The sequence below is a fragment of the Eptatretus burgeri genome, chromosome 2 (assembly GCF_056783735.1).
Source record: "Eptatretus burgeri isolate ZD-2024b chromosome 2, Ebu_testis_v1, whole genome shotgun sequence".
NCBI lineage: Eukaryota > Metazoa > Chordata > Myxini > Myxiniformes > Myxinidae > Eptatretus > Eptatretus burgeri.
The window spans coordinates 137,046,070-137,070,613 of NC_140962.1; the positions used below are offsets into that span (position 1 = coordinate 137,046,070).

The window sequence follows — 24,544 nt, forward strand, 5'->3', positions numbered from 1 at the left end:
CACTTACGGATTCTTACACAACTCCATCAGGGTCTTTCTCTTTTGCATCTTTCTCTACCATCTATCTCTTGTCCACTGTGGACGCACCAGAGCAATCGGCGTGGGCAAGTCCTGCACAACCGTTCTTTTCAGAGCGAACCTTACTGACTCACACCTCACACTTTCCTCTACGCACGCCAGATATCAAGAAGTCGCTAAACCTCAACTGCCTCATCTCTCTGGGCTCTCTCTAATTTTCCTTGTGTGTGTGTGTGTGTGTGTGTGCGTGTGCGTGTGCGTGTGCGTGTGCGTGTGCGTGTGCGTGTGCGTGTGCGTGTGCGTGTGCGTTGCTGCCTGCCATGGCATAATTTAAGATTGTATAAGTTTAATCCGGGTAATTCTGCACTGTATCTCCCCCTTTTGTGAATATTGCATGTCTTTTGCCGCACACACAAATTCCTTGCTTTCACCTGCTGTACATCTTATGAATAAACCCTTCCTGTGCCACATAGCTTTCCTCACTTTGTTAGAATAAATGTGCTTGTTATAAATGTACCCAGCTCGTTTTTGTCTTTTCCTCCTTTGCTCCAGCATGGTCCGTCCACACCTTAGCATAGACAGGAAACTATACCCAAAAAATCTGCTTTGAAGCCAATGTGTACTTGGCGGCTCCGCTCGGCTGCACCTGATACAGTAAGTAACGAAAGTATGCATCGAGGGCGCGATTCCCCGATAATGCGACCACGTGTTCTTAGTTAAATGTGTTCCCAGTCAGACGGAGGACACTGGGTCAAGTGGTCAAATTATTGGCGTTCACGGTCGATTAGCAACCTGCCATGACACGAAGTTTTTGTGTGTGACAGCCTGCGATTCCCCAGGAGAAACCAGGGACAGCCCCTCCCTCGTCATAACCCCCGCGACCCGCGGGCCATAACAATATCAATGAGCAAACAACAACAAAAAAAAAAATCATTGCTGAGTGAATATAAAATATTGCACACATTCTTACATTTTCCACGTAAGCCAATATACCATCCACGTATGTAGATTTCATCTTCTGAGTCTAAAAAGAAAAAGTATAATAAAACATTACAGTAATGAAAGTGCAGATAATTTGTTCACAATCTCCAGGTAAAAGCGTAAAGCAAATGTGTTACATCAGGTCACCATTCGTGGGATCATACACAATTTGAATCAAAATGAAGGAGAAATGAAAGCAACAGTCATAGACTGACAAGTAAGATTTCTCGTGCAAACTTGAACCTGGGACCATCATTAAAGCAATGAACCAAGTTGAAGTTTAAGTTGATTCTTCCTGAATAAGTCATTGGATTCCAACTTCATTATCGGTGAAGGTATACAGGAAAAACATGTTGAAACAAAATTGTAGTTTGTTATGATTACTCAAGCTTTCGTAACTAATTTACAATCAATGAATGAAAATAGTACTCAAAATCCGAAAGTGAAATTTACTTGTGAGGCTACATGGAAAATTCCAGTTTTATATGCCACCTTTGCGGTCCTGAGACGTAAAACATAGCTACATAGTATATGACTGTTTGCGATATCAGAGATGAAGAGTTGTGAGGAACAACTGCTGTTGAAGTGGAAATTTTTACACGATTAAATTTCTACGCTGAGCGATATGAAAATGTGTTCGCCCGTTTTTAATTTCACGTCGCGGGCACAAGACACATGACAATCTCAAAGGTGTTAACCATGTGAAACCCCAGCGAATGTTTACACAGGGAGGCAATAACTTGAATTGTAACCAGAACTGAAGATAAACAGGCAACAAAACAAACTTTATGATATACTGCACAAATGTTTATGAACCTGGTGCAAACCATGGAACCAATGAAAATACTGAACTGATGAAATAGGGATTGCAAAATACAATGGGAAAGCACAGTAAAGCACACCAAATAAATAGTTAATTGAATGCAGAGATGAGTAACTTAATGATCTCCAGGAGCATTGGATATTTATATTCATTCCAATCTCCGGCCTCAGCATCGCTGTCTCCACAAGTTAGTATGGCACTTTCGCACCAGTTTTAAATATTTCCTCGTTAGCGACACAGACAGAGGGTGCATCAAGCCCTGCTTTAACTAAGCATGCAGGTTTCAGGAAACATTAAAATTAGTCCAGTTTTGAAATCGGCTTCAAATATCAAAGCACTTTATGTTGAATTGTCGATGTTGAAGTACAGAACCATCGAACCCAGCTATTCGCGGATTCGCTGACCACGTGCATCCGTGGTTGATAAAGTATGACCTGTTTCTACATTCGCAGCCCTGTATTTCATATATTTGTGGGTTTTTGCAGGCGTATTCACAGTTTCTTGAGGGCATATTCACAGTTTTTTGCGGTGTTTAATGAGATTTTTGATTTTACCTTATGAATCATGAACCTCTGGGAACCTACCCCCATTTTTCCCATTGAAACAATGCCCCGACATTTGCGGTTTTGACATTCGTGGCATTTTCCAGGAATGTATCCCCTGCGAATAGTGGGGTCTGACAGTACATATATCTACACTAATAAAAGGGTGTGTGTGTGTGTGTGTGTGTGTGTGTGTGTGTGTGTGTGTGTGTGTGTGTGTGTGTGTGTGTGTGTGCGTGTGTGCGTGTGTGCGTGTGTGCGTGTGTGTGTGTCCTCCATAACTCCAAAACCATAAAGCCTAGCAGCCTGAAACTTTGCATTCACACTAAGAGAACTCCAAGGAAGGGCAAGAGTGAAAATTTGGTGTATAGGTAAATGAAAGCACCCCTTTTCAAGATCATTAACGACCATATATAATTATATCTTCATCAGGCGATCCTCGGCCATCTCGCTCTCTGGGGGTCTTAAGGCATTTTTCTCTCATTTCTCACATCTCATTCTCACTGGGGTCTGAAGCCGCTATGTTTTTTGGGCTGCTCAACCATGTGCCTTGACTTGGAACAGGCCGCAAGGATTTCTTCACGATAAAGTTTTTTCCCACTTTCCTCACTCATATTATCAAATGCCTGTTCATCGTAGCTATGAATTGCTGCATACATCGCTTTTGTAAGTACCATAGTTTTAAAATTAGGAGCTTGGAGCGATTTCATGCATTGTACGATACGATTTTCCACGATCGACTCTCAAAGACAAATTAAGGTGCACCATCAAAATAATATTTCGGTTTTGAGGATCGAATATCATATCATCATCTAACAGCTAACAGCTAAATAAGTGTCGAAATCTGTTGTGAAATCTGATAATTTAAAGAAATAACAAGTCTTATAATTAAGCTGACATACCTATTTACTTTAAGCAAGCTAGGCTATGTTCCCTCCTCCATAAAAACTCAAGAAAATGTAAAATTTCCAAAGTACGAAACATTATTTTCTACTGTTTGGAGAATTACATTGAGTAAACAAAAAATGTAGGAACGTGCCAAAATGAACTAGTTTCATTGAGCTGTATGATTTAATGCATTCACTGCTCGACCTCGTGCCGTCTCAAAGAGGGAATGCCTGTCCATAGCGGCTGCCAGATCTGCGTCTCTATTTCCCGAGGTTTCGCGAGGTGCTCTCCAGGGAATCAAAGCAAATCTGGCGAAAAACAGACGTTTTAAAATAAAGTTATGACGTTTGCACAGACCACAAACCGATGTACCACGTGACGCGGGCACAGACGAGCAGGTAAGATGGCGGATTATCTGCAATGTTTATTTCACAGCCGATTGAACTTTGCGATGTCTCCAGGGTTGTTCTGCATTAAGCTGCAATTCTTTTGTGGATAAAGTCATTATTTGAACGAATATAATATTTCATTATCTGTTGCATGTGTGATGAAGAGAGGCTTTAAGATTAAAGAGATCCCATCCCACCTTCATCAGGTCAACCAATCCCATTCTTTGTAGACAGAAATAATTTGTCCGAAGTTTATGTCTATTCTGACTATGATCCGTCACCCGTTCTGATATGCCTGGTGTTGGCTTAATGGTTAGGGTGGTGGGCTTGGATCCGAGGATCCTGAGTTCAAATCCTTCTCAGCTGTTGAATTAATACCAGGTGGGGTTAACTCGGCCTGTCATCCTTCTGAGGTCGGCAAAATGAGTGCCAGCGTGCTGGTATACTGTGTCGGAGCGGCGACCCATTCAGGATTGTGCCCAATAGCCAAGGAGACTGCTTAAGCAGCACAAACACTCTGAACAGAGCATGGTCCCAATCTCCTCCTCACCTGACTATGATGGCTTGACTGTGTGACAATTCTACCACAGTCAACATTAAGTCGTCATGAAAACTGCCACCAACCCTCCTCCCAACTCGCCCTCAGCTCCTTCGCATTACGTTTCTGCTTGTACTTTGGAGATTCATCTCCACCTAATCGCTATTCATGATGGTTCATTTCCACTAACTCATTATTCATGATGCTTTATGGTTCCACCAATCAGGTAATATATGTTGGTATCAGGTAATATCCCCAATATGTTGGTGATTCCAGGGGATCTGTTCTTGGTTCACTTTTGTTTTGGCTTAAATTGCATCATCCTGGTACAACCCTATGGAATTTAAATATTACCTTTCACTGTTTACACTGATGAGACTCAGATCTAGCTGTTCATTGAACCTCATGACATGCTTTCTTTGGCAACTCCTGAATTCCTGTCTCATTGCAATTCAAACATGTCCAATAACTTTCTCAAACTCAATGCTAAGACTGACATGCTGAGCTCCTTGGATTCAACCCCAAACTGTAATACTTGGGGATCACCATCTGACCTCTGCTCCAATGAGTTTAAGTTTAGGTGTCACAATGTTTCTCACATTTTCTTGTATTCCACATCAAAACAAAATCTGGAAATCGATTTTCTTCCATCTTCACAATATTGCCCAACTCAACTCGTCTCAGTCAGAGGATAACTGAAACTTTGGTTTCTGCTCTCAAAAAACACCAATGGACAAATTTTAGAATATTGCTGTTAACCTTTCCAGCCAAAAGATAAACTGGTTCCTGCCTACATATCTGAGGTAATCACATCTTACACCACAGCAAAAAAAAGCTGAGATCAAACATTCAGAAACTCTTTATGTTCCTCACTGCAAGACTTTTATTGATCAAGCAATCTTCAAGTACACCTCAACGGTGTTGCTTGCTGCCTTGCAAAATTCACACGGCCTCACCTATTATGGTATTTAAAGCTCTCTTAAAACCTCATATTATTGCAGTTGCTTTTTCTTGATTCAATTTCTTCTTACCTTTTCTTTTTCTGAAAGTGCTTTGAGATTTAAATTCGAAATAAAAAGTGCTATATGAGCAAATGATTGATTGATTGAGTGTATGTGTTAAAGAGAGGAGGTCCTACCTGTCTATACTGCAGAATGATTCCCGGTAAGGGATGTAAGTTCTGAAGCTGCAAAAGCTGCCAAGACATCACTCACATTAAGAGAATCAATATATCACATCAAGAACATTCAGGCAATTTAAAAGTCACAATTCATAATTTAACACTGAGCATTGGAGCCTCTGAATGGACGCCAAAGAAGCAGCAATAATTTAATGAGTCATATATGATTTGTGACTGGTTCTTCTTCATGACAGTATAAACTAGAACGGCACTTGGGAGAGCGCATACCTCCGCCAGGTTGAACAGTTTACGTTTTGTATCCCAACGATCGGCCGGATTTGCATCCAGACCTTAACTAAAATCTAATCGACTTGTTCTTGTCACCTTGAAATGTGCCATATTTCAACTTTTGGCTCAAACTCTCAATGGTGAAGAATCACTTAACTTTATTTTTTTTAAGCTCTCATATCCGGATCCAGATAGTCACCAACATCTAACCAATTAGGCCTTCCCACACACTCAACCTGTCCACAAAGTTTTGTCCAAATCCGTCCGTAACTTTTTGAGAGATCCTGCTCACAAACAGACAAATAAACAGGGGGTGAATAAATAACCTCCGCCCACCTTCCGTGGTGGAGGTTAAAAAAACATAAAAAAACAACTTAATTCACCACGGCCTCCGACGTAGACTGCTGCTTGGTTATCCCAGTCTTTTGCAACTTTTTATTGGGACAACGCTCCTTCAGCTTAAGCTTGTTGAAAAGGATCTGTTTTGGGAATAAAAATGGACATAGTAGATTAAAAGAAAATGCATTGGAAAGAAACTTAAAAAAAAAAAAATGTGGCATTTCCAAATATGATAATAGCAGTGATGTACATGTAGAGGAATTATTTGAGAATTTTAAATTCAAAATGGTGCAGGAATCCTAAGGAATGAAAGAATGACAACTCCCTGCGGACCCTACCTCTCTGAGCTGTGCATTGCTCGTAAGAAGGAAGGGTTCCCCTGCAGCCTGGTGGGCTTCACGCTCCAGCTTATGCAAATTAAGCTACAAACAAAAAGCAAACATACACGTTTCAGGAAGTACAAGCAAACATAAACATACACGTTCCCCCCCCCCCCCAACAAACAGCTAAATTATGATAGAGCACAAAATTGCTCAAGTGATAATAAAGCAAACATCAGGCAGTCAAAGCTTACGGAAAGGGCTTGAGAAGAATTGTTGAGACATTCTGTGTCTAAATTGAACTGGTATGTTTCCATTGCTGCAAAGTAAAGCAAACAAACAAACAAACAAACATGTTAATCGATGAATGATAATAATTTGCTCAAAAGTTCATCAAAAAAAAAGAAGGTATTTGTAAGAATTCACCAGCAAGGACTGGCGTAAGCTTCATCTCCATCTCACGAAATACAATCCACTGATTCTCCTTCTGCCATGACAGAGCAAACATGATGGCAACAGATGTTACACAGAAAGCTCAAGACATTATCATTTCATGGTTTGACGATCAAAATCTGAACTGGAGCAATGATCAATAAATCAAAGGGTGGACAGGTTGGGTGTGTGACAAGCACAAATGGATTCGATTTTGATAAACATGTCGTTAAAAGAGATAATCTTGTTATCTGATCATGAAACTACTTCTATTAACCTTCAACTTGTCAAGCAAGACATTGCTCAACTGAGGCAAGAAGCTCAGGACAGTGCAAGACCTCTTGGTTTGACATAATTTCTGAAGAAGAAACACATAAAAGATAAACTGGAGTAATATGCTGAGGTTATTTCCAGTAATCAAGTGAAGACCATTCAAAAAAAATAATAATAATTCAGGCTTCCAACACCTTGAGGTCTGGCAAGACCTGTTGCAGATGGATGTTTAATAAAGTCTTCGGTGAAGCTGCATGCAGGTTTGGGTCCAGAAGCCAAGAAGCCACTTCAGGATCCATGACCTCCCATCCTTGAGCTGCAATCAAATTGTATATAGAAGGTTGATAAATATTTCAAGACATGACACAATTTGGGTGTCGTAATATCTGGAGAGAGCACGCAGGTGATTCCAGGAAACTAAATGGAAATGAAAAATTATTGGGAGAAAAAAAAATTACTGGTTTTCAAAAAAAGATTCAGTAATTTGATTGAGAAAGATTATTTTTTTTAAGGAACAGGAATATAGGGACATCTTAATTATCTGTTGTTTTTGACCTCACCATCCCTCCAGGTGAATGACAACTGAGGACACAGAAGGATCGTCCGCATCAACTCCTGGGCACGGAAACATGAGACGCAGCCATTGTGGCGAAGGGTTTTAAGAAGCACCAGTCTGGAGGAGGAAGAATAGGAGATGAAAAAGCAAATATATTTAAAATCAGTGTCGCACCTTGCCTCCCCATGAGAATTAGCATACTCCCTATTTATTTTATTTTTACATGTACTGAGGCTCAGGGAAGAGCAGAATGACAGGGAGCCATGTATCAACAGATAAAATGGGACAAAGGGAAAACATTGCGATGACAACACATGGATACACCATGGCACAAAGAGAGGAATTGGAGAAGGGTAAGAACAGAGAATGTAGTAAAGCTCAGGAATGCAAATAGGAAATGGGAGAGACCAAAAGGTAGTGGCAAGCAGAAGACTCTTCTTATTGTCTTCCAGTTGATAAAATCCATTATTTAACATCAGACCAACCTTGCAAATATTTTATCCGATAAGTAATCATTATTATTGTATGTTGCCCGAGAAACAAATATGAAAGCCATATAAAATTGGCCTTTATTTAACTGTGACAACATCTTCGATGTGCCTCATCCCATGAGAACTTACAACTAATTAAAGCTGAGCTTGGTTAGATATGTGGATGGAAAACTTCGATGTAACACCATGCGTCATTGGCTGGAGAGTGTTAGGATGGATACTCAGCTGGTAAGGTACTTTCCTCTGCTATTTGTTATCCTGCAGAATCAAATCTGACCAAAAACCTTTGTCTGGTGCAGGATTGGTAGGGGGACGTCATTTCAGCCTTCGTTTAGATGGGGAGGTAAAGCCAACCATCCCATCTCTATGTATGTTGTGGAAGTTAAAGATACCACAGTGTATCATGCAAAGGTTAAGAGAACAGTTATCTGCTCGACTCATTTGATTAACTGCGCTTAAAACAAGAGCTCCACCTTTGGGGTGTTGCAAACTGCTGCCTGCAGAGGCACAACAATACGTGTTGTGCAGGCGCTTTAAAAAAATTACCGAGCGTCAAATTTAATTGGTCGTGATGACATAAAATGCTGTAATATTTTTTTCCAAGCACTGCTATATTGAAGGGCTTTGAAGGTGCACAATTAGGCGATTTGTGTTCTACATTGTTCAATAATATAATAAAATTGAAATAAAATAAAAACATTAAGGGTTGTAGAAAAAAAAATTCCAGCAGTTCACTGCCATTGATCCAGTCTTTCACAACACCTTATTAACCTCCGCCATCTTCGAAGATGGATGGAGGTTACTGTTTTCACCCCTTTCTGTTTGTTTGTTTGTTTGTTTGTGAGCAGTATTACGGAAAAACTCAACGGATTTCGACGAAAGTTGGTGGGAGGGTTAGGTATGGTCCAAGGATCATGCCATTAAATTTTGGACTTGGTCCCCCCCCCCCCAAAAAAAAATTGTTAGAGAATTTTTTTTTTTTTGCATTTCTACATGTTGTAAGTTATTTCCAACCCCCCCCCCCAAATTTTTTTTACCCCCCCCCAAAAAAATAGAGAACTTTTTTTTTTGCATTTCTACATGTTTTAAGTGATTTCCAACCCCCAAAAAAATTGTTACCCCCCCAAAAAAATAGAGAAATTTTTTTGCATTTCTACATGTTTTAAGTGATTTCCAACCCCCCCCCAAAAAAAATTGTTACCCCCCAAAAAAAAATTGTTACAGAAAATGTTTTTTTGCATTTCTACATATTTTAAGTGATTTCCAACCCCCCCCCCCCCCAAAAAAAGTTTGAGAATTTTTTTTGCATTTCAACATGTTTTAAGTGATTTCCACCCCCCCCAAAAAAAATTGTTAACCCCCCAAAAAAGAAATTTTTATTTGCATTTCTACATGTTTTAAGTGATTGCCAACCCCCCCCCCCAAAAAAAAAAATTGTTAGAGAAAAAAAAAATTTTGCAACTTTATTTTCAACAAAATTTCGAATTTTTTTTGCATTTTTACATGTTTTACGTGATTTCCAACCCCCCCCCCCCCCAAAAAAAAATGTAGAAAAGAACTATAACTCTCAGCACTGTTGACATCATATTTAATGAATAAGATATAAGGTTCACTTGAGTGACCCAGCAGTATTGGCGGCAGAGGTTTTGCACTCTCCCAAGTGCTCCCCCTCTAGTTTAAAGTGTTACATTAGTTCTTCGTGCCTGTTTGTGTCCTTTATGATGTCCTTAAAAACAGTAAGTTTCTTGTTTGGAATGACTTTCAATTTTTTTTCATTGCGAGACAGGCAGATCTCAAAAAAAAAAAACAACATAATCATCTCATTCTCTCTGCACATGTGCGATCAGGAAACATTCAGGGACAAAGTATTGCTAAACTACTGGTTCGTTTACAGATTCATGTTCAAAATATAACATTCAACTTAAATCAACTTGTACCTTGATCATAAACTGATATTTGTCAACAGACAGACAGTGACAAAGTGAACCAATTGCTGAAACCGCACAATTCGCTTTGGGCGAGTGGGGTAACTACTCCTGTATATGTACTCACTCTCTGAACTGACTACATTACTTTCATTTCAATGACATAATATGAGTTTCTCAAACTACAAGGATATCACACTGCATTGGAAAATAACCAGCAAAGAAAATAAAAACAATCTTGAGTTATACCCACAATCCGAATAGCTAGAATTAGACAATGTTAACATAAATCAGAGGAAGAAGAAGATGATACTTCACAAATTCCAAGTCAACGCCATTTGTCTTGTCTTCCTTGGAAGGGTTTGGAAAGGGAAGGAAGTAAAACCCAGGTTGAGGTGTTGTTGTAGTGGAGGTGAATTTCATCTGGATCAGCAGCATAACTCCAGAGAACTTCAGAGAGTTCCCCTGTTGAAATAGTTTACATTTTAGTGTCGTTCTTTTTAAACTTCGATATGAAATGATTGCTCATTTATGTTGTTCTACTTTATGTCGTTTTTGGTACTGTCAGATGGGATGACTTTGGACACCTGTGACCGTCATTTCTCCAGACATAGTCACGAGAATTCCAAGTCGCCCCATTTGACGGTGTCTTATGAATTATCCAATGAAGGATTATTTTGATTTGTGGGATAAAAGAGCCCAGGGTTAAGGTGCCATATTAACATGGTGAACATTTTCATTCACGTCGAGAGCTTGTTTATACTGCATATTGCATAATTAGGTTATCCATAAGTGTTGAACTATTCAACTACACCTGATTGAATATCTTGTAGCCAGGCTCCCTCTCCACCAGTGTTAGGCCCACAAATTCAGCTTTCTCTATCGTTGACAGCAGCACCAATCGCTCCGACGGAAGCAAGGTGAAGACACTCTGGTATTCCAAGTCACAAATGACATCTGAGAGTGGTCTGGATGGCTGCCCTATCCTAGCATCCTTGATGATCTCACAGGGTCTTTCATCAACTAAGCCTTGAGGTCTTGAATTGGTTGAATTTATCAGTGGTTTAGATGGCTGCCCTCCCCTGACATCCTTGATGATCTGACGGGGTCTTTCCTCAACTCCGCCTTGAGGAATTGAATTGGTTGAATTTATCAGTGGTTTAGATGGCTGCCCTCCCCTGACATCATTGATGATCTGACAGGATCTTTTCTCAAATGAGCCTTGAGGTTTTGCATTGGCTAGATTTATCAGTTTACTGGTAGTGGGATTTGTGGGTGTTGATGTCCTGTGGTCCATTGATTTGGAAAATGGAAACTCTGTTTTTGTTGTGACAACAAAGTTTGTCGGTCCACGAAAACTACAGCATGGTGATCCAAAATGGGGAAGTGCTTTGGCTTTATATGGTTTGAGTTGAGCTGGTATTTTGTATATAGGGTTCATGGTCAGAGGTTCCTCGAGTTCATCAGCAATAATGGGTATGGGATTATTTGGAGTCCAATGAAAAGATTCGTCTGAGATGTGGTCCATGTTGATGTATTCCACAGTTTCATGTGGAGTGAACACCGTTGGGACGATTGTGGAAAACTCTGCAGGCCCAGAGAGGAAAGGGTCTCGAGGTCTTGTGATTTTAGGCTTTTTCAGTTGGGTTGGTCCTGGGGTGGGGGATAAAATGAAATGAAAGTGACATTTATGAATTAAATTCAATGAGGTTGAATTCATCATGAAGAACAAACAGGGTGAGAATATTGTTGCGGTTCATAGAACCGCATGCATCCAACAGATAGTGGTCCCAAGACAGTTATTCCATTATTATACGTGTAGATAGTCCCTTTCCTTTTGTCAAGTAGGATAACAGGGGTGTGCGTTGCGATGATCTCATAGCTAGGTTTGCTTACATCATTTTTTCTTCATTTCATTTCTACTATTCTGATTATTCCTGAGGTAAATCTGAGCCACATGCGCCTTCGCTGTGAGATGGGCCCTCATGGAGGCCAGCGCGTGCGACGCCGCTGCGAGGAAACGATAACGCGTGGGCATGAACGGCACAGAGCCCTCGTTCCCAAGTGAGCCCGAAACCCAACGTGTGCAGCGAGTCATACAGTGCACTTGGCAGTCTGGGATTATCGACTCGAGCTTCCGATGATCTGGGGAAGATTGCGGGTTGCATTAAAAAGGCAAACGAATGAATACCTCTTAAGAGGCTGCACGAATGGTGGTTTTCACAACACAGGAAACACAGCCAGCACGACGGCCATGCTGCAGGAAATGCATACGGAGGCCGATAAAGGCGACTCCATGCCACGTTGGGAGGGATACGAATGTACGAAGTAAGAAGCAGCGCATTCCTTTTCAATCACGTATTTGACCCATATTTGTGTTCGCCCCACGCACACGCTAGCAGAGTCATGCAAACGCGAGCACTGACCAAGTGCGTAATGGCCGAACCACGCGCACTGTATGGAATGTGCTTGAAGGCAGACACGTGCACCGCTCGCGAAACATGCAAGGATTTATCCATTACGATGTACCTTCGGCCCTCGCTGGCAGCAGCGGATTCCCCACGGATGGTGAACATCTTCTCGTCTATACGGCCAGCGAATCTGCGATCGAGCAGGGGAGTGTTGAACAGTGTGGGCCGCGTTGGCGCGCGCAGAGCGGGCGCATTGATCGACGCTGGTTGGACGCCCGAGTGGGCATACGGTCGCCAGGGCATGGCGCGGGGGTTTTGTGGAACAATTGGCGTGCCAATTTTGGTGAGGGCGATTTGTATCATGTCATGGGGTCAGAGTGAAATATGTTCGCTGTCTGGGATGACCTTGCCGGAAACGAAGTGAGGCGGTTTCCGGTTAAGGTTAGCCGGCCACGTGAGGAGTCAGGGTCAATCGGAGCGCCCGATTCAGGTGATGATGTTTCACTTTGGGGTGGCCCCTCCCCCCACACTGCAAGTCCTATAAAGGTCGGAGTGGTCCCTCGTCCTCGTCCTCGTCCTCGTCCTCGTCCTCGTCCTCGTCCTCGTCCTCTCTCTCTCTCTCTCTCTCTCTCTCTCTCTCTCTCTCTCTCTCTCTCTCTGTCTCTCTCTCTCTCTCTCTCTCTCTCTCTCTCTCTCTCTCTCTCTCTCTCTCTTTCGTTCTCTTGCTCTGGCCTCGCCCTCGCCTCGCTCTGCTCGACATCGCCGCGACCCGCCTCCTGTTGCCTGGACTCCCCCTCTCTTTCCTCGCCCTCATCTCTCTGCACGACCTGCTTCCTACTGCCTGGACTCCGCCTGTTCTCCACTCAAGCCCCTCCTTCACGAACACGGTCTCCACACATGCTGCTGAAGCCAGAGAGGACGCGCCAGCTGTTGGGTACCACACCACGGAGCATCCCCCCCGAAACATATTGGTGGCGCATCGTGCAACCAAAGAACAAAGGTACCGAGATCGCAGCCTCAACTCCTCTCCCTTCTTGTTCCAATACTCCCTCTTCATCGGGTTTTCTGTGTCTGTGTGCGTGCATGTGTATGTGTGTACTGGCGCCTGTCTGCTTAAGTAAGACTGCAGAAGATCGTTATTGTTATTATTTTCACGTTAAGTCTGCTCTGTGTCCGCTTTTGTAAGTTGCTTGTTTATTTGCTGCACCACACCTCTCTCCCCTATCTCTGCACAACACACTCCAATAAATCCTGATCGTGCCACATACCATTCCTCGCCCAGTGTTAATAAATCATTCTAAGGAATGTTCCCAGCTCGTCTTTGTGGTTTCTTTCATTGATCCAGCATGGTCCGAATCCTAGTTCATTCGGGACTTTATTCCCAACGATGCATTCCTTTTAGCTTGTACGTCCTTGGCAGTGTCGCTCGGCTGCATCCGATCCAGTCCGGTAGAGTGATCCGGTTCGGACAAGGCCTACTGAGGGCGTGGTAATTAAATCACGTGATTAATTCGGTAACCCGATTAACCCATAGACGGGAGGACCCTAGGTCACGCGGTTGAGTTATTGGCATCCACAGTCGGTTAAGCGACCCACCGCGTCACGGAATTATCCGTGTGCGACGGCCAACAATTCCGGGGACTCTGGTGGGGACCAAGATAGCTTCCCCCACCACGTGGTCTTCTCACCCGACCCCCGGCCCGCAATAATATTTTCACCTTTTCCCCCCTCCTTCAGAGACAGTTTGTTACAACTTTATACTGAGGATAACTGACCTGTTGAACAATCTCACCTGCGCACAAAGCTCATAATCAAAGACCACATGTTCAATTACATTGATGAGTCCATCGACTTGAAGTTCACGTAAAAGCACGTTGATGTTTCCTAATGTCTTTCTCATGCAAGTTCCAGTTCCACCCTGAAACTTAGATCATTGTGGAGAGAAAAACAAGACAATGGCAAATGGATATGTCACGCATGTATTCACTTATGGATTTAATATTTACGAGAACTAGACGACCCGTGAACCCATTGGGTTCCCGTTGTGACAGCGATTGATGAAAAAAAGAAGAGACACAAAATTTTAATATAATTTAGTCGTCAAACTTTAACTTGAAGAAAATTTGAGCATTTAACCTCAGGAGTCATCGTTCGGCCAACCGGTTTCTCGAGGTATATCAACACATTATCCATGGTTTGTTTTTGCGCTTTATGGATCGTCATACCAAAACTTGACTGAATCGGGAATTGATTTTTTTATTATTATCTTGCCAAAACGAAGTTTTTGCAAGATATGTTAGTCAGCTTGTATGTTTTTTTTTGTTTGTTTTTTTTTGTTTGTTTGTCTGTAATCACGTATAAAAAATTCTGCAGAGCACAGTTATCATCGGAAATTTTTGTAACTTCGCATATCAGAGGCCTATAGAGGTCCCTTTCAGTTCACAAAATTTTGAAGGTCAAGGTCAAAGGTCAAGGTCACTTTGGCGCAAATCAGGGGAGTCGACGAAACCCTTATTTTTTGAGTAATTTTGATCGGATCGTCTTCAAACTTCATGGGAATATAGTTCATGGTCTGGCGCTCAGCTGATTAATTTTTGGTGGCGATTGGCCTTGACCTTCATGGTTAGCGCCTGAGGTCAAACATATTTGAACCCAAGGTCAAATTTTCAAGTTTTAGGAACCATATCGTGTAGTACCTCAAATTGAACACCTCGATGAGTGCTTTCTAGATATGTCAAGCTTGAGACATTATGACGTCATTTGGTGACATTATGAGGCAAAAGCATATTTTTCATGGTTACTCTGTAGAACGATTCTCATCGGAATCTCTCGTAGGCAGATGTTCCTCAAGGAGTTGCTCCTGGTGGATAGCAGCTCTGTTCACCTCAGTGTGACCTTAAAGAAGTCACACGTGGTCACCTTTTGGCAAGATACGGGTCACCCTGCGGGTGACATTGGTTTATTTTTTTGTTGCCCGATTTGAACGAAACTTGATACTGCACACCGCAGGCGAATGGTGAGTAAGGTGGCCCAAATTTTTTTGCGCTCTCATATACCGTTTTGGCTGTATTTCAGGAACATATATACATATACATATATATATATATATATATATATATATATATATACATACATACATACAGACATACATACATACATACATACATACGAGGTCAGTCTAAAAAGTAACGGGACTGAGACTGCTGTGTGCTCCACTTACACAACTTGAATGAACGGGTTGAGTCACAGTCTTTCGCAACATTCCAGCAATATATACAGTATGATTGGTGATGGTTGACTGTGCTCATTGTATGATTTTTACAGGTCATGCTTTACACGTTGTCAAGTCTGAGTCGTCGCGCTATGAGTCGTGAGCAGAGAGCCAATCTGAAGTTTCTTGCCAAGCTTGGAAAACACCTTCCGAATCCTTTGTAATGCTGCAAAAAGTGTACGGGGAAGAAACGATGTCATGTGCACGTGCATTTGAATGGCACAAGAGGTTCAAAGAGGGACTGGAGGAGGTTGAAAACGATCCACAGTCTGGAAGACCTTCAATGAGCAGAACGGTGGACAACATCGAGGGTGTGAAGCAGATTGTGCGCGCAGATCATCGACTCACGGTGCGGATGATTGCTGAGGAACTTTCCATCAACAAGAACACTGTCTGGAGCATCCTCACTGAAAATGTCGAAATGCGCAAGGTGTGCGCAAAGATGGTCCCCAAGCTGTTGTTCAAGGACCAGAAACAGCAAAGAGTCACTGTCTGTCAAGACATTATCGAGCGCCTCGAGGACGATCCAGACCTACTCGGGAGAGTCATCACTAGCGATGAACCGTGGATATTCGAATACGATCCCGAGACCAAACGGCAAAGTCGTCAGTGGAAAAGTCCGGCATCACCAAGACCAAAGAAAGCAAGGATGTCGAAGTCGAAGGTCAAGGTGATGCTCATTGCGTTTTTTGACATCAAGGGCATCGTCCACTTTGAGTTTCTACCACAGGGTCAAACAGTGAATCAATACGTGTACAAGGAGATCCTCCGGCGCCTCATGAGATCAGTCCGGAACAAGAGGAGGGATCTGTGGGAGAACAATGCCTGGGTGCTCCACCATGATAATGCCCCTGCTCACAGTGCCCTGAGCATCCGACAGTTTCTGGCGGACAGGAACGTGCCAACTCAAAAGCAACCCCTATATTCGCCAGACTTTGCCCCTTGTGATTTTTTTCCTTTTCCCCAAGCTCAAGGGGGTGATGAAGGGGACCCGCTTTCCTGATGTGGGGGCCATCAAAAGGGCCGTAACGATGGAGCGCTGGAGGATTCCAGAAGAAGCCTTCCGAGGGTGCATCGAAGCATGGAAGAAGAGGAAGGACAAGTGTGTGAGACTGGAGGGAAACTATTTTGAAGGGGACAAGCTGAGATTTCAATATATTTTTTGAAATAAAATTTCTGTGAAGTCAGTCCCGTTACTTTTTAGACGGACCTCGTATATGTATGTGTGTGTGTTTGTGTTTGAGTGTGTGTGTGTGTGTGTGTGTGTATATATATATATATATATATATATATATATATATATATATATATATATATATATATATATATATATATATATATATATATATATATATATATATATATTGCGGATGTGGAAATTCACAAAACACCATTCAGGTTCCCCGAAGATCAGTTATTTCGATAAGTAAGTGTTTCAGGTTAGAATCCCCACCGATGTGTAAAGGGCTGCGAATCTTTGAGGTCGCCGTTATTCTTTCTGTCTTTATTTTAGCAAACATCGCAACGCCATCATCTCCAACAAACATCGCAACGCCATCATCTCTAACAAACATCGCAACGCCATCATTTCCAACAAACATCGCAACGCCATCATCTCCTACAAACACCGCAACGCCATCATCTCCTCCAAAAACGCCATCATCGTCAAACAATGCTCCCTCTGCTCAAGCCGCCATTGTGCTCCGCGGCGAACCGCAGCGGCGTGAGCCGATTTGCATAATCGGATCAAAACGAGGGTTTCCCCAACACCAACCCGTGACGTTGAACATGGGGTTCCCAGCAAGGCTTACCAGGGGTGAGAGGTTGGAGGTGAAAAGTGGGCGGAGTCCGGCCTCGGGTTGAGAGATCAAAGAGCGGCTCGCCCCGGGCCAATATAAGGGCGGAGCTCAAACGAGTTCGGGGCTCATTCGGCAGATTCATCACCCTCTGGAGATTGTTGGCAGCGCGGAGAAGCTTATTCGGGAGATTCATCGCTCTCTGGAGACGGGCAGTCGCGGGAGAGGAAGGCACACGAAGGACGCATTTGGGGGAGGAGGCAGACTGTGGCGGCAGCGCGGAGAAGCGGGCAGTCGGGATATTCGTCCCTCTCTGGAGTCAAGCAGCTGCGTCGTGGTCCAGGCGAAAGGCCCTGAGACGGTCGAGCAACGCTGAGGTAGTGAACGGGCCCAAAGAGCATCAACTCTCAAAGAGCAAAAGACCCGTTCACTCCTCAGAGCGCGTCGCTGGCCAGGCCCGACCGACCAGGCCGCAGTGGAGACCGCACGACCGAGGAGAACCGAGCAAGCCGCTCGCCAAGCTGCTCAAGCCGCCCGGCCGCGAAGCGACTGGCGCGTCGTGACACAAGGGCCAAACAGGAACATCCGGGGTCACCGACCCGAAGACCTTCGAGCTGTCACAAGGGGCGGTCAGGTAACCTGCCCAGCCTCTTGTGAGCCTTCGGTCACGCAGGCTCTGAGTTGGAATAAAGGCTCACGAGCCCGTTTCTTTTCTGGGGTTTTGTATGAAAGTGTTCTGTGGTGCCTTGTCTTTATAAGTAGAATTGTGGTTAAGTGCGTGCCTGCACATAATAAATATATATCGGCTGTAGGCTTTGCTTGTGTCATGTCCCCTTCCCCCTATTGATTGCTTGCCTGTATAAATAAATGCCCCCATTGTTTGAATGTCAATCTGCTCGTTGCATCATTTCCTCCCATTGACTTCCACGGCGTGTTCGGGAAATTAGCCAGCTAGTAAAGCCAAATAAAAGTGGTCATTTGGTCCGACGTAACTTGGCGAATAAAACCGCTCGGCATCGCACACGGAACGAGCGCGCTTAGCGGCTCGTTTCCGTCCGAGTCCTGTCGAGGTATAAATTCTCGGTACTTGTGTCTGCATGGATAATTAGGTCTATCGAGATTCGGCGATTAACCCTGTCCCGTGTGGACAGAATATTGACAGTTTATGGTGCGTTAAGGCATCCGTAGCAGGTTTCCGGAGTTGTCCGGAAGCTACAACTGAATTCCGGGTTTCAGCGGACGCGTGACTGCGGTTGGGCCTTAAGCGGTCCTGCGTGGCCGTCCGAACCGGCAAATTCGTAACAATGTAAATATATATATATATATATATATATATATATATATATATATATATATATATATATATATATATATATTGTTGCGGATCTGGGGTGGCGGGATTCTGACCCGGTCCCTGGTGCCACCCTCGCCACCACAGTCTCCGGGAATCTATAACGCCGGCCAGCTCGGAACAGGCCTCTGGTCACGAGTCTTCAGTCGCAATACCAACGAAATCCTGTACCTCACCAGTTGGGGAGATAGAACCCCTAGTTACAGACTGGCTTTGTCAGTGACCGAGTGGAGTCTACCAGTCAGTAACCACTTTGGTTTTTTATGCCAATCGAACGGATCGTTCCTCGATGCGACACGCATTAATCCATAGCACCAACTTCATAAGAATTAACCAGATTTATTGGGGAACATCAGGGATCACAACACAAGCAAAAAACACGACAATGGGTTTTATTAACAATCAACCCATTCTTAACTAGGGAACCACAGTCTAAAGGATTTGAGGGGATCACTACTGAAATATGCCTTATACAACACGTGCAGACAAAAGAGACAGACAAACAGCATGCATGCAGACAGAGTACTTGGTGATGGCTCATGGACGAGAGGAAAGCGTCCAAAAAGCACGAATGTCACTCGTAACAAACAAGCAGGTGTTCACGGGTTCGAACTCCCACTCGAACGCGCCACACGGCAAGAAAATGGCGGCACAGCACTCCGTTGCCTCAAGGCACCGCGTGCGCACGTTCTCCTCAGCGCGTTCTGGCTCCGCGCAACGTCGACAATGCGAGACCGCCGATCTCTCTCCAGGGTTCAGCATACAAATCCCAGCCTGGCCTGTTCTCCAGAAAAGGCCAAAATCGAGGTCCGAGTTCCACAGGTGGATCGCGGATCAACAACATGACGAGCCGTTGGTGTGTGAACAAGTCCGGAGGCTCCACGGCCAGACGCAGGCCGAATCGGTCGATCACCTCCTCGTACGAGTCGATTGTCGACTCCACATCCAGGCAGCCTCTCAAAGCCGACTGCAGTTCCCCAAGCTCAGAACTGAGCCTCAACCTGAGGCCTCGTTGTTTCTCTCGCTTTTAAAACACGTCGCGCCTCGAGAGCGACTGTTTCCACACACCCATCTTTTGTTCCTTCTCTCCGCGACTGCCTGACCAAAGGCTCCAACCCTTCGCGTCACTGCCTCTCCAGGCCACACCTCTCTGGACCACACCCCTCCTTCGCTGACTGGGTGGGGCCTATCCAGGATGAGGAAGGAATAAGAGCGGTCTCTCATTTCACCACCATATGAACACAAAAACAGTCTCTTACACCTCCCGACACACACATATCATCCCTTATACCAAACAACCTATCTAAACAGGCATTTAATGGGGCAATCTGAGCTGAGCTATGTCACCACTCATTCCATGCTCAGGACTGCCACACACAGCAGGCTGCACACATTCCAAGGTTACGTTTTGACATTCCACACCTTCACCCTTGCCTGTGTACTGACAAACTGCCTCGCACTCCAGGGCTACATTGTCGATCGCCAGGTGAGTACCCACACACACTTCGGCCTCGGCAACACATACCGGTGTTGTAGTCTGGACTGTGGGCCCACAGCATTCGTTCACAGGCACTCCACATACACATTCAGGGGTCACGCATACGTGCACCCCATCGGACAGAGTCTCTTCGTTAACATAAAATTCAATTTCTTCCTTAAGCTCATCGTCCGCACCATGTATACATGTACCCACGTACCTGCTTCATTCCAGTCACCTCCGTCCGGTCGCTTCTCTCCAGCAGGTTACTCATCATCGATTCGCCATGCTCCTCTGGGGCTGTCAGCTGCACACGCTGGACCTGCTCAAAACGTATTTCATTCGTCAACAACCCCGCATGCTCCCTCAATGTCAATGTCTCAATCACCAGGGTCTGCTCTAAGTGGGGTGTCATCCGACGAGTGATGTCAATCAAGTTCCGCACCACTAACATTACTCCCTGTGGTGATGTCACACATCCCACATTATTGTTCTGTTCGACTTCCTGGCTCCATTTCCTTTTCCATTCGAGTCGTTCTTCCTCTCCGAGCCTTTTGAGTTGTTCGTTATCTTTCTGGAGTTTTTCCATCTCTGTGGACTCCAACTTTGCTCTCTCCTTGAGTTGGTTAATTTCAAAATCATATTGTTTTTGTTTTCTACCCCACCATCTCTCATGTTCTTCATTCTCCAATCTCGTTTCTTTCATTTTGTTGATTTCCTTTTCCTGTTTCATTCCTTGTTCTTTTTGTTTCTTATTCCACTGTCATGTTCTTCCTTCTCCAATGTCGTCATTTCCTTCAATTGGCTGATTTCCTTTTCCTGTTTCATTCGTTGTTCTTTCACTATCTCCTCCTACTCCAACCTTGCCTTTTCCTTGACTTGTTCAATTTCAAATCCATGTTATTTTTGTTTTCTATCCCACTGTCTCTCTTGTTCTTCCTTCTACAATGTCGTTGTTTCCTTCAATTGGCTGATTTCCTTTTCCTGTTTCATTCGTTGTTCCTTCACTACTCTTTCTTGCATCTCATTCTTTAATCTGGCCTTGGCTTCTTATTGTTCGATCTGCACAGTGTGGTTCCTTAACGTTTCATTCTCCGTTCTCTTTCTTTCCTCTCTTAACATCCTCAGCTCGTTTTGTAATTCTCTCTCGTTGTTTTGGTGTTTTTGTAACTCAAGAGTTTTTTTTCCAGAATTCCTCTCTCGCCTCCTTACCTCTTTTGCATGCTTCCTCCCTCATTTCATCCATTCTCTTGCTCATCTCCGCACCTCTTTCGCCAGCCTCCTCCCTCATTTCATCCATTCTCTTGCTCATCTCCGCACCTCTTATGCATGCTTCCTTCCTCAATTCGTCCATTCCCTTACCGTATTCCTTTAGGCATTCCTGATATTTCTGTTCTATTTCTATCTTCTGTTCTCGGCTTTCTCTTTCCTGATTGCCTGTTCTTACCTCTTCCTTCAGTTTGCTCTTCTCTTGTTCCAACTCATAGTTACTCCACTCTACTTTCCTCGTTTCATCCATTAGTTGCTTGAACTATCTTGACTTTCCCAACAATTCTTCCTTCAGTTGTTTCACGCCTGTGTCGGCTCAGTCCTTTTCCAGCTCCCGAATTCGTTCCTGTGCATCGGCCAATTGTTGTGACTCCCGCTTCGTGTCACGCCGAGATGGAGCTGCGCCGCCATTTTGCGACTCCATTCTCTTTATAATTTGCAAGTTTTTCCTCCGATCCGCTCAAGCATAAAATCACTACCAATTGTTAACACAATTGGTGTTCTGCAAATTTACGGAGGTGGAAGCAGAGAGTTCGTCATCCCACTCCTGACACCAAATGTTGCGGATCCAGGGTGGCAGGATTCTGACCCGGTCCCTGGTGCCACCCTCGCCACCACTGTCTCCGGGAATCTATAACGCCGGCCGGCTCGGCACAGGCCTCGGGTCACGTGTCTTCAATCGTGATACCAACGTAATCCTGTACCTTACCAGTTGGGGAGATAGAACCCCAAGTTACAGACTGGCTTTGTCAGTGATCGAGCAGACTCTACCAGTCTGTAACCACTTTGGTTTTATATGCCAATCGAACGGATTGTTCCTCGACGCGACACGCATTAATCCATAGTGGCAACTTCATAAGAATTAACCAGATTTATTGGGGAACATCAGGGATCACAACACAAGCAATAAACACGACAATGGTTTTATTAACAATCAACCCGTTCTTAACAAGGGAACCACCGTCTTAAGGTTTTGAGGGGATCACGAATGAAATATGCCTTATACAACACGTGCAGACAAAACAGACAGACAAACAGCATGCATGCAGACAGAGTACTTGGTGATGGCTCATGGACGAGAGGAAAGCGTCCAAAAAGCATGAATGTCGCTCGTAACAAACAAGCGCGTGTCCACGGGTTCGAACTCCCGCTCGAACGCGCCACGCGGCAAGAAAATGGCGGCGCAGCACTCCCGTTGCCTCAAGGCACCACGTGCGCACGTTCTCATCAGCGCGTTCTGGCTCCGCGCAATGTCGACGATGCGAGACCACCAATCTCTCTCCAGGGTTCAGCACACAAATCCCGGCCTGGCCTGGCCTGTTCTCCAGACAAGGCCCAAATTGAGGTCCGAGTTCCACAGGAGGATCAACAACGTGACGAGTCGTTGGTGTGTGAACAAGTCCGGAGGCTCCACGGCCAGACACAGGCCGAATCGGTTGATCACCTCCCCGTATGAGTCAATTGTCGACTCCACATCCAGGCAGCCTCTCAAAGCCGACTGCAGTTCCCCAAGATCAGAACTGAGCCTCAACCTGAGGCCTCGTTGTTTCTCTTGCTTTTAAAACACGTCGTGCCTCGAGAGCGACTGTTTCCACACACCCATCTTTTGTTCCTTCTCTCCGCGACTGCCTGACCAAAGGTTCCGCCTCTTCGTGTCACTGCCTCTCCAGGCCACACCTCTTTCTCAAGGCCACACCCTCCTTCGCTGACTGGGTGGGGCCTATCTGGGATGAGGAACGAATAAGAGCGGTCTCTCGTTTCACCACCATATGAACACAAAAACAGTCTCTTACACCTCCCGACACACACATATCATCCCTTATACCAAACAACCTATCTAAACAGGCATTTAATGGTGGGATCTGAGCTAATCCTATACTTAGTAATCCCATTAAGGGTCATTTCCGTAACACCATATATATATATATATATATATATATATATATATATATATATATATATATATATATATATATATATATATATATATATATATATATATATATATATATATATATATACATACAGTCATGCGCCGCTTAACGACGTTCCGGGCAACGACGGATCGCATATACGACGGATCTGCCAGCTCTGAAAAAAAAATGTTGCTGAAAAATTCCTATCGCCGAGTGATGTAGCCGATGTCGCGCTGCCAGTCGTATAAAAATAGCACTTACAATTATGTACACTGTACAGTACATAATACCTAATAATGATAATAAACGACAGTGTGGCCCTGTGATAATGCGATCGTTGAGGTCCATAAAATGTCATCGCAATAAAAACAGGATCGTGCTTAATCGGGATTCAAGGAAATCGGCTTTCAAACTGAACCAATGTTTGCACATTTACCTTCTTGCAAGTAAATTACCTTTGAATTGAAGAATTCCACGAATAAATCGTTGTTGTTACAGTCGAAATTAAAACACGAATTTGTTTTTGGTGAAGCTTTTTATGTCGTAAAAACAATCGCCCTGTTCCGAAAAAAAAAATATATATATATATATATATATATATATATATATATATATATATATATATATATATATATATATATATATATATATATATATATATATATATATATCACACAATTGACAGGTGCTCGTTTCTTCATTTGTAAATTATAACATCGATGCAATGAATACGTATTTATAAAATCCAAACGCTATTTATTCATCTTTCTATAATCGATGCGAGAGGAGATTGTAAGCTGCTGCTAACAACACCGATGGCAGTCATGAACAGCATAAGGGTAAAACTAACGCATCTTCCGTCTTTCTCGGATGTGTGTTACAATTGCCGACAGTATTCAGTACAGTAACATGCTGTACAGGTTTGTATCTGAGGAGCAATAGGCTACACCATATAGCCGAGGTGTCAAGGTTTGTATATATATATATATATATATATATATATATATATATATATATATATATATATATATATATATATATATATATACATATATATATATATATATATACATATATATATATATATATATATATGTATATATATATATGTATATATATATATATATATA

At 43.5% G+C, this 24,544-nt stretch overlaps 1 protein-coding gene across 4 annotated transcripts in view; it reads right to left on the reverse strand.

Annotated features, from left to right (window-relative positions):
- The window catches only part of POLN (DNA polymerase nu), a 119,102-nt gene that overhangs the window by 24,969 nt on the left and 69,589 nt on the right, over window positions 1–24,544 (reverse strand). For 2 of the 4 annotated variants that reach the window (XM_085871400.1, XM_085871401.1), the window contains 11 exons: window positions 10,738–11,576; window positions 10,237–10,388; window positions 7,512–7,624; window positions 7,146–7,267; window positions 6,956–7,036; window positions 6,673–6,733; window positions 6,501–6,565; window positions 6,265–6,348; window positions 5,971–6,066; window positions 5,318–5,374; window positions 989–1,042 (listed from right to left, as the gene is read on the reverse strand). In XM_085871400.1, the coding sequence (XP_085727526.1) occupies window positions 989–1,042; window positions 5,318–5,374; window positions 5,971–6,066; window positions 6,265–6,348; window positions 6,501–6,565; window positions 6,673–6,733; window positions 6,956–7,036; window positions 7,146–7,267; window positions 7,512–7,624; window positions 10,237–10,388; window positions 10,738–11,576 (1,724 nt within the window). Of the gene's footprint in view, window positions 1–988; window positions 1,043–5,317; window positions 5,375–5,970; window positions 6,067–6,264; window positions 6,349–6,500; window positions 6,566–6,672; window positions 6,734–6,955; window positions 7,037–7,145; window positions 7,268–7,511; window positions 7,625–10,236; window positions 10,389–10,737; window positions 11,577–20,449; window positions 21,982–24,544 lie in introns of those variants that run through there. The other 2 variants (XM_085871404.1, XM_085871403.1) reach the window with 2 other exon arrangements.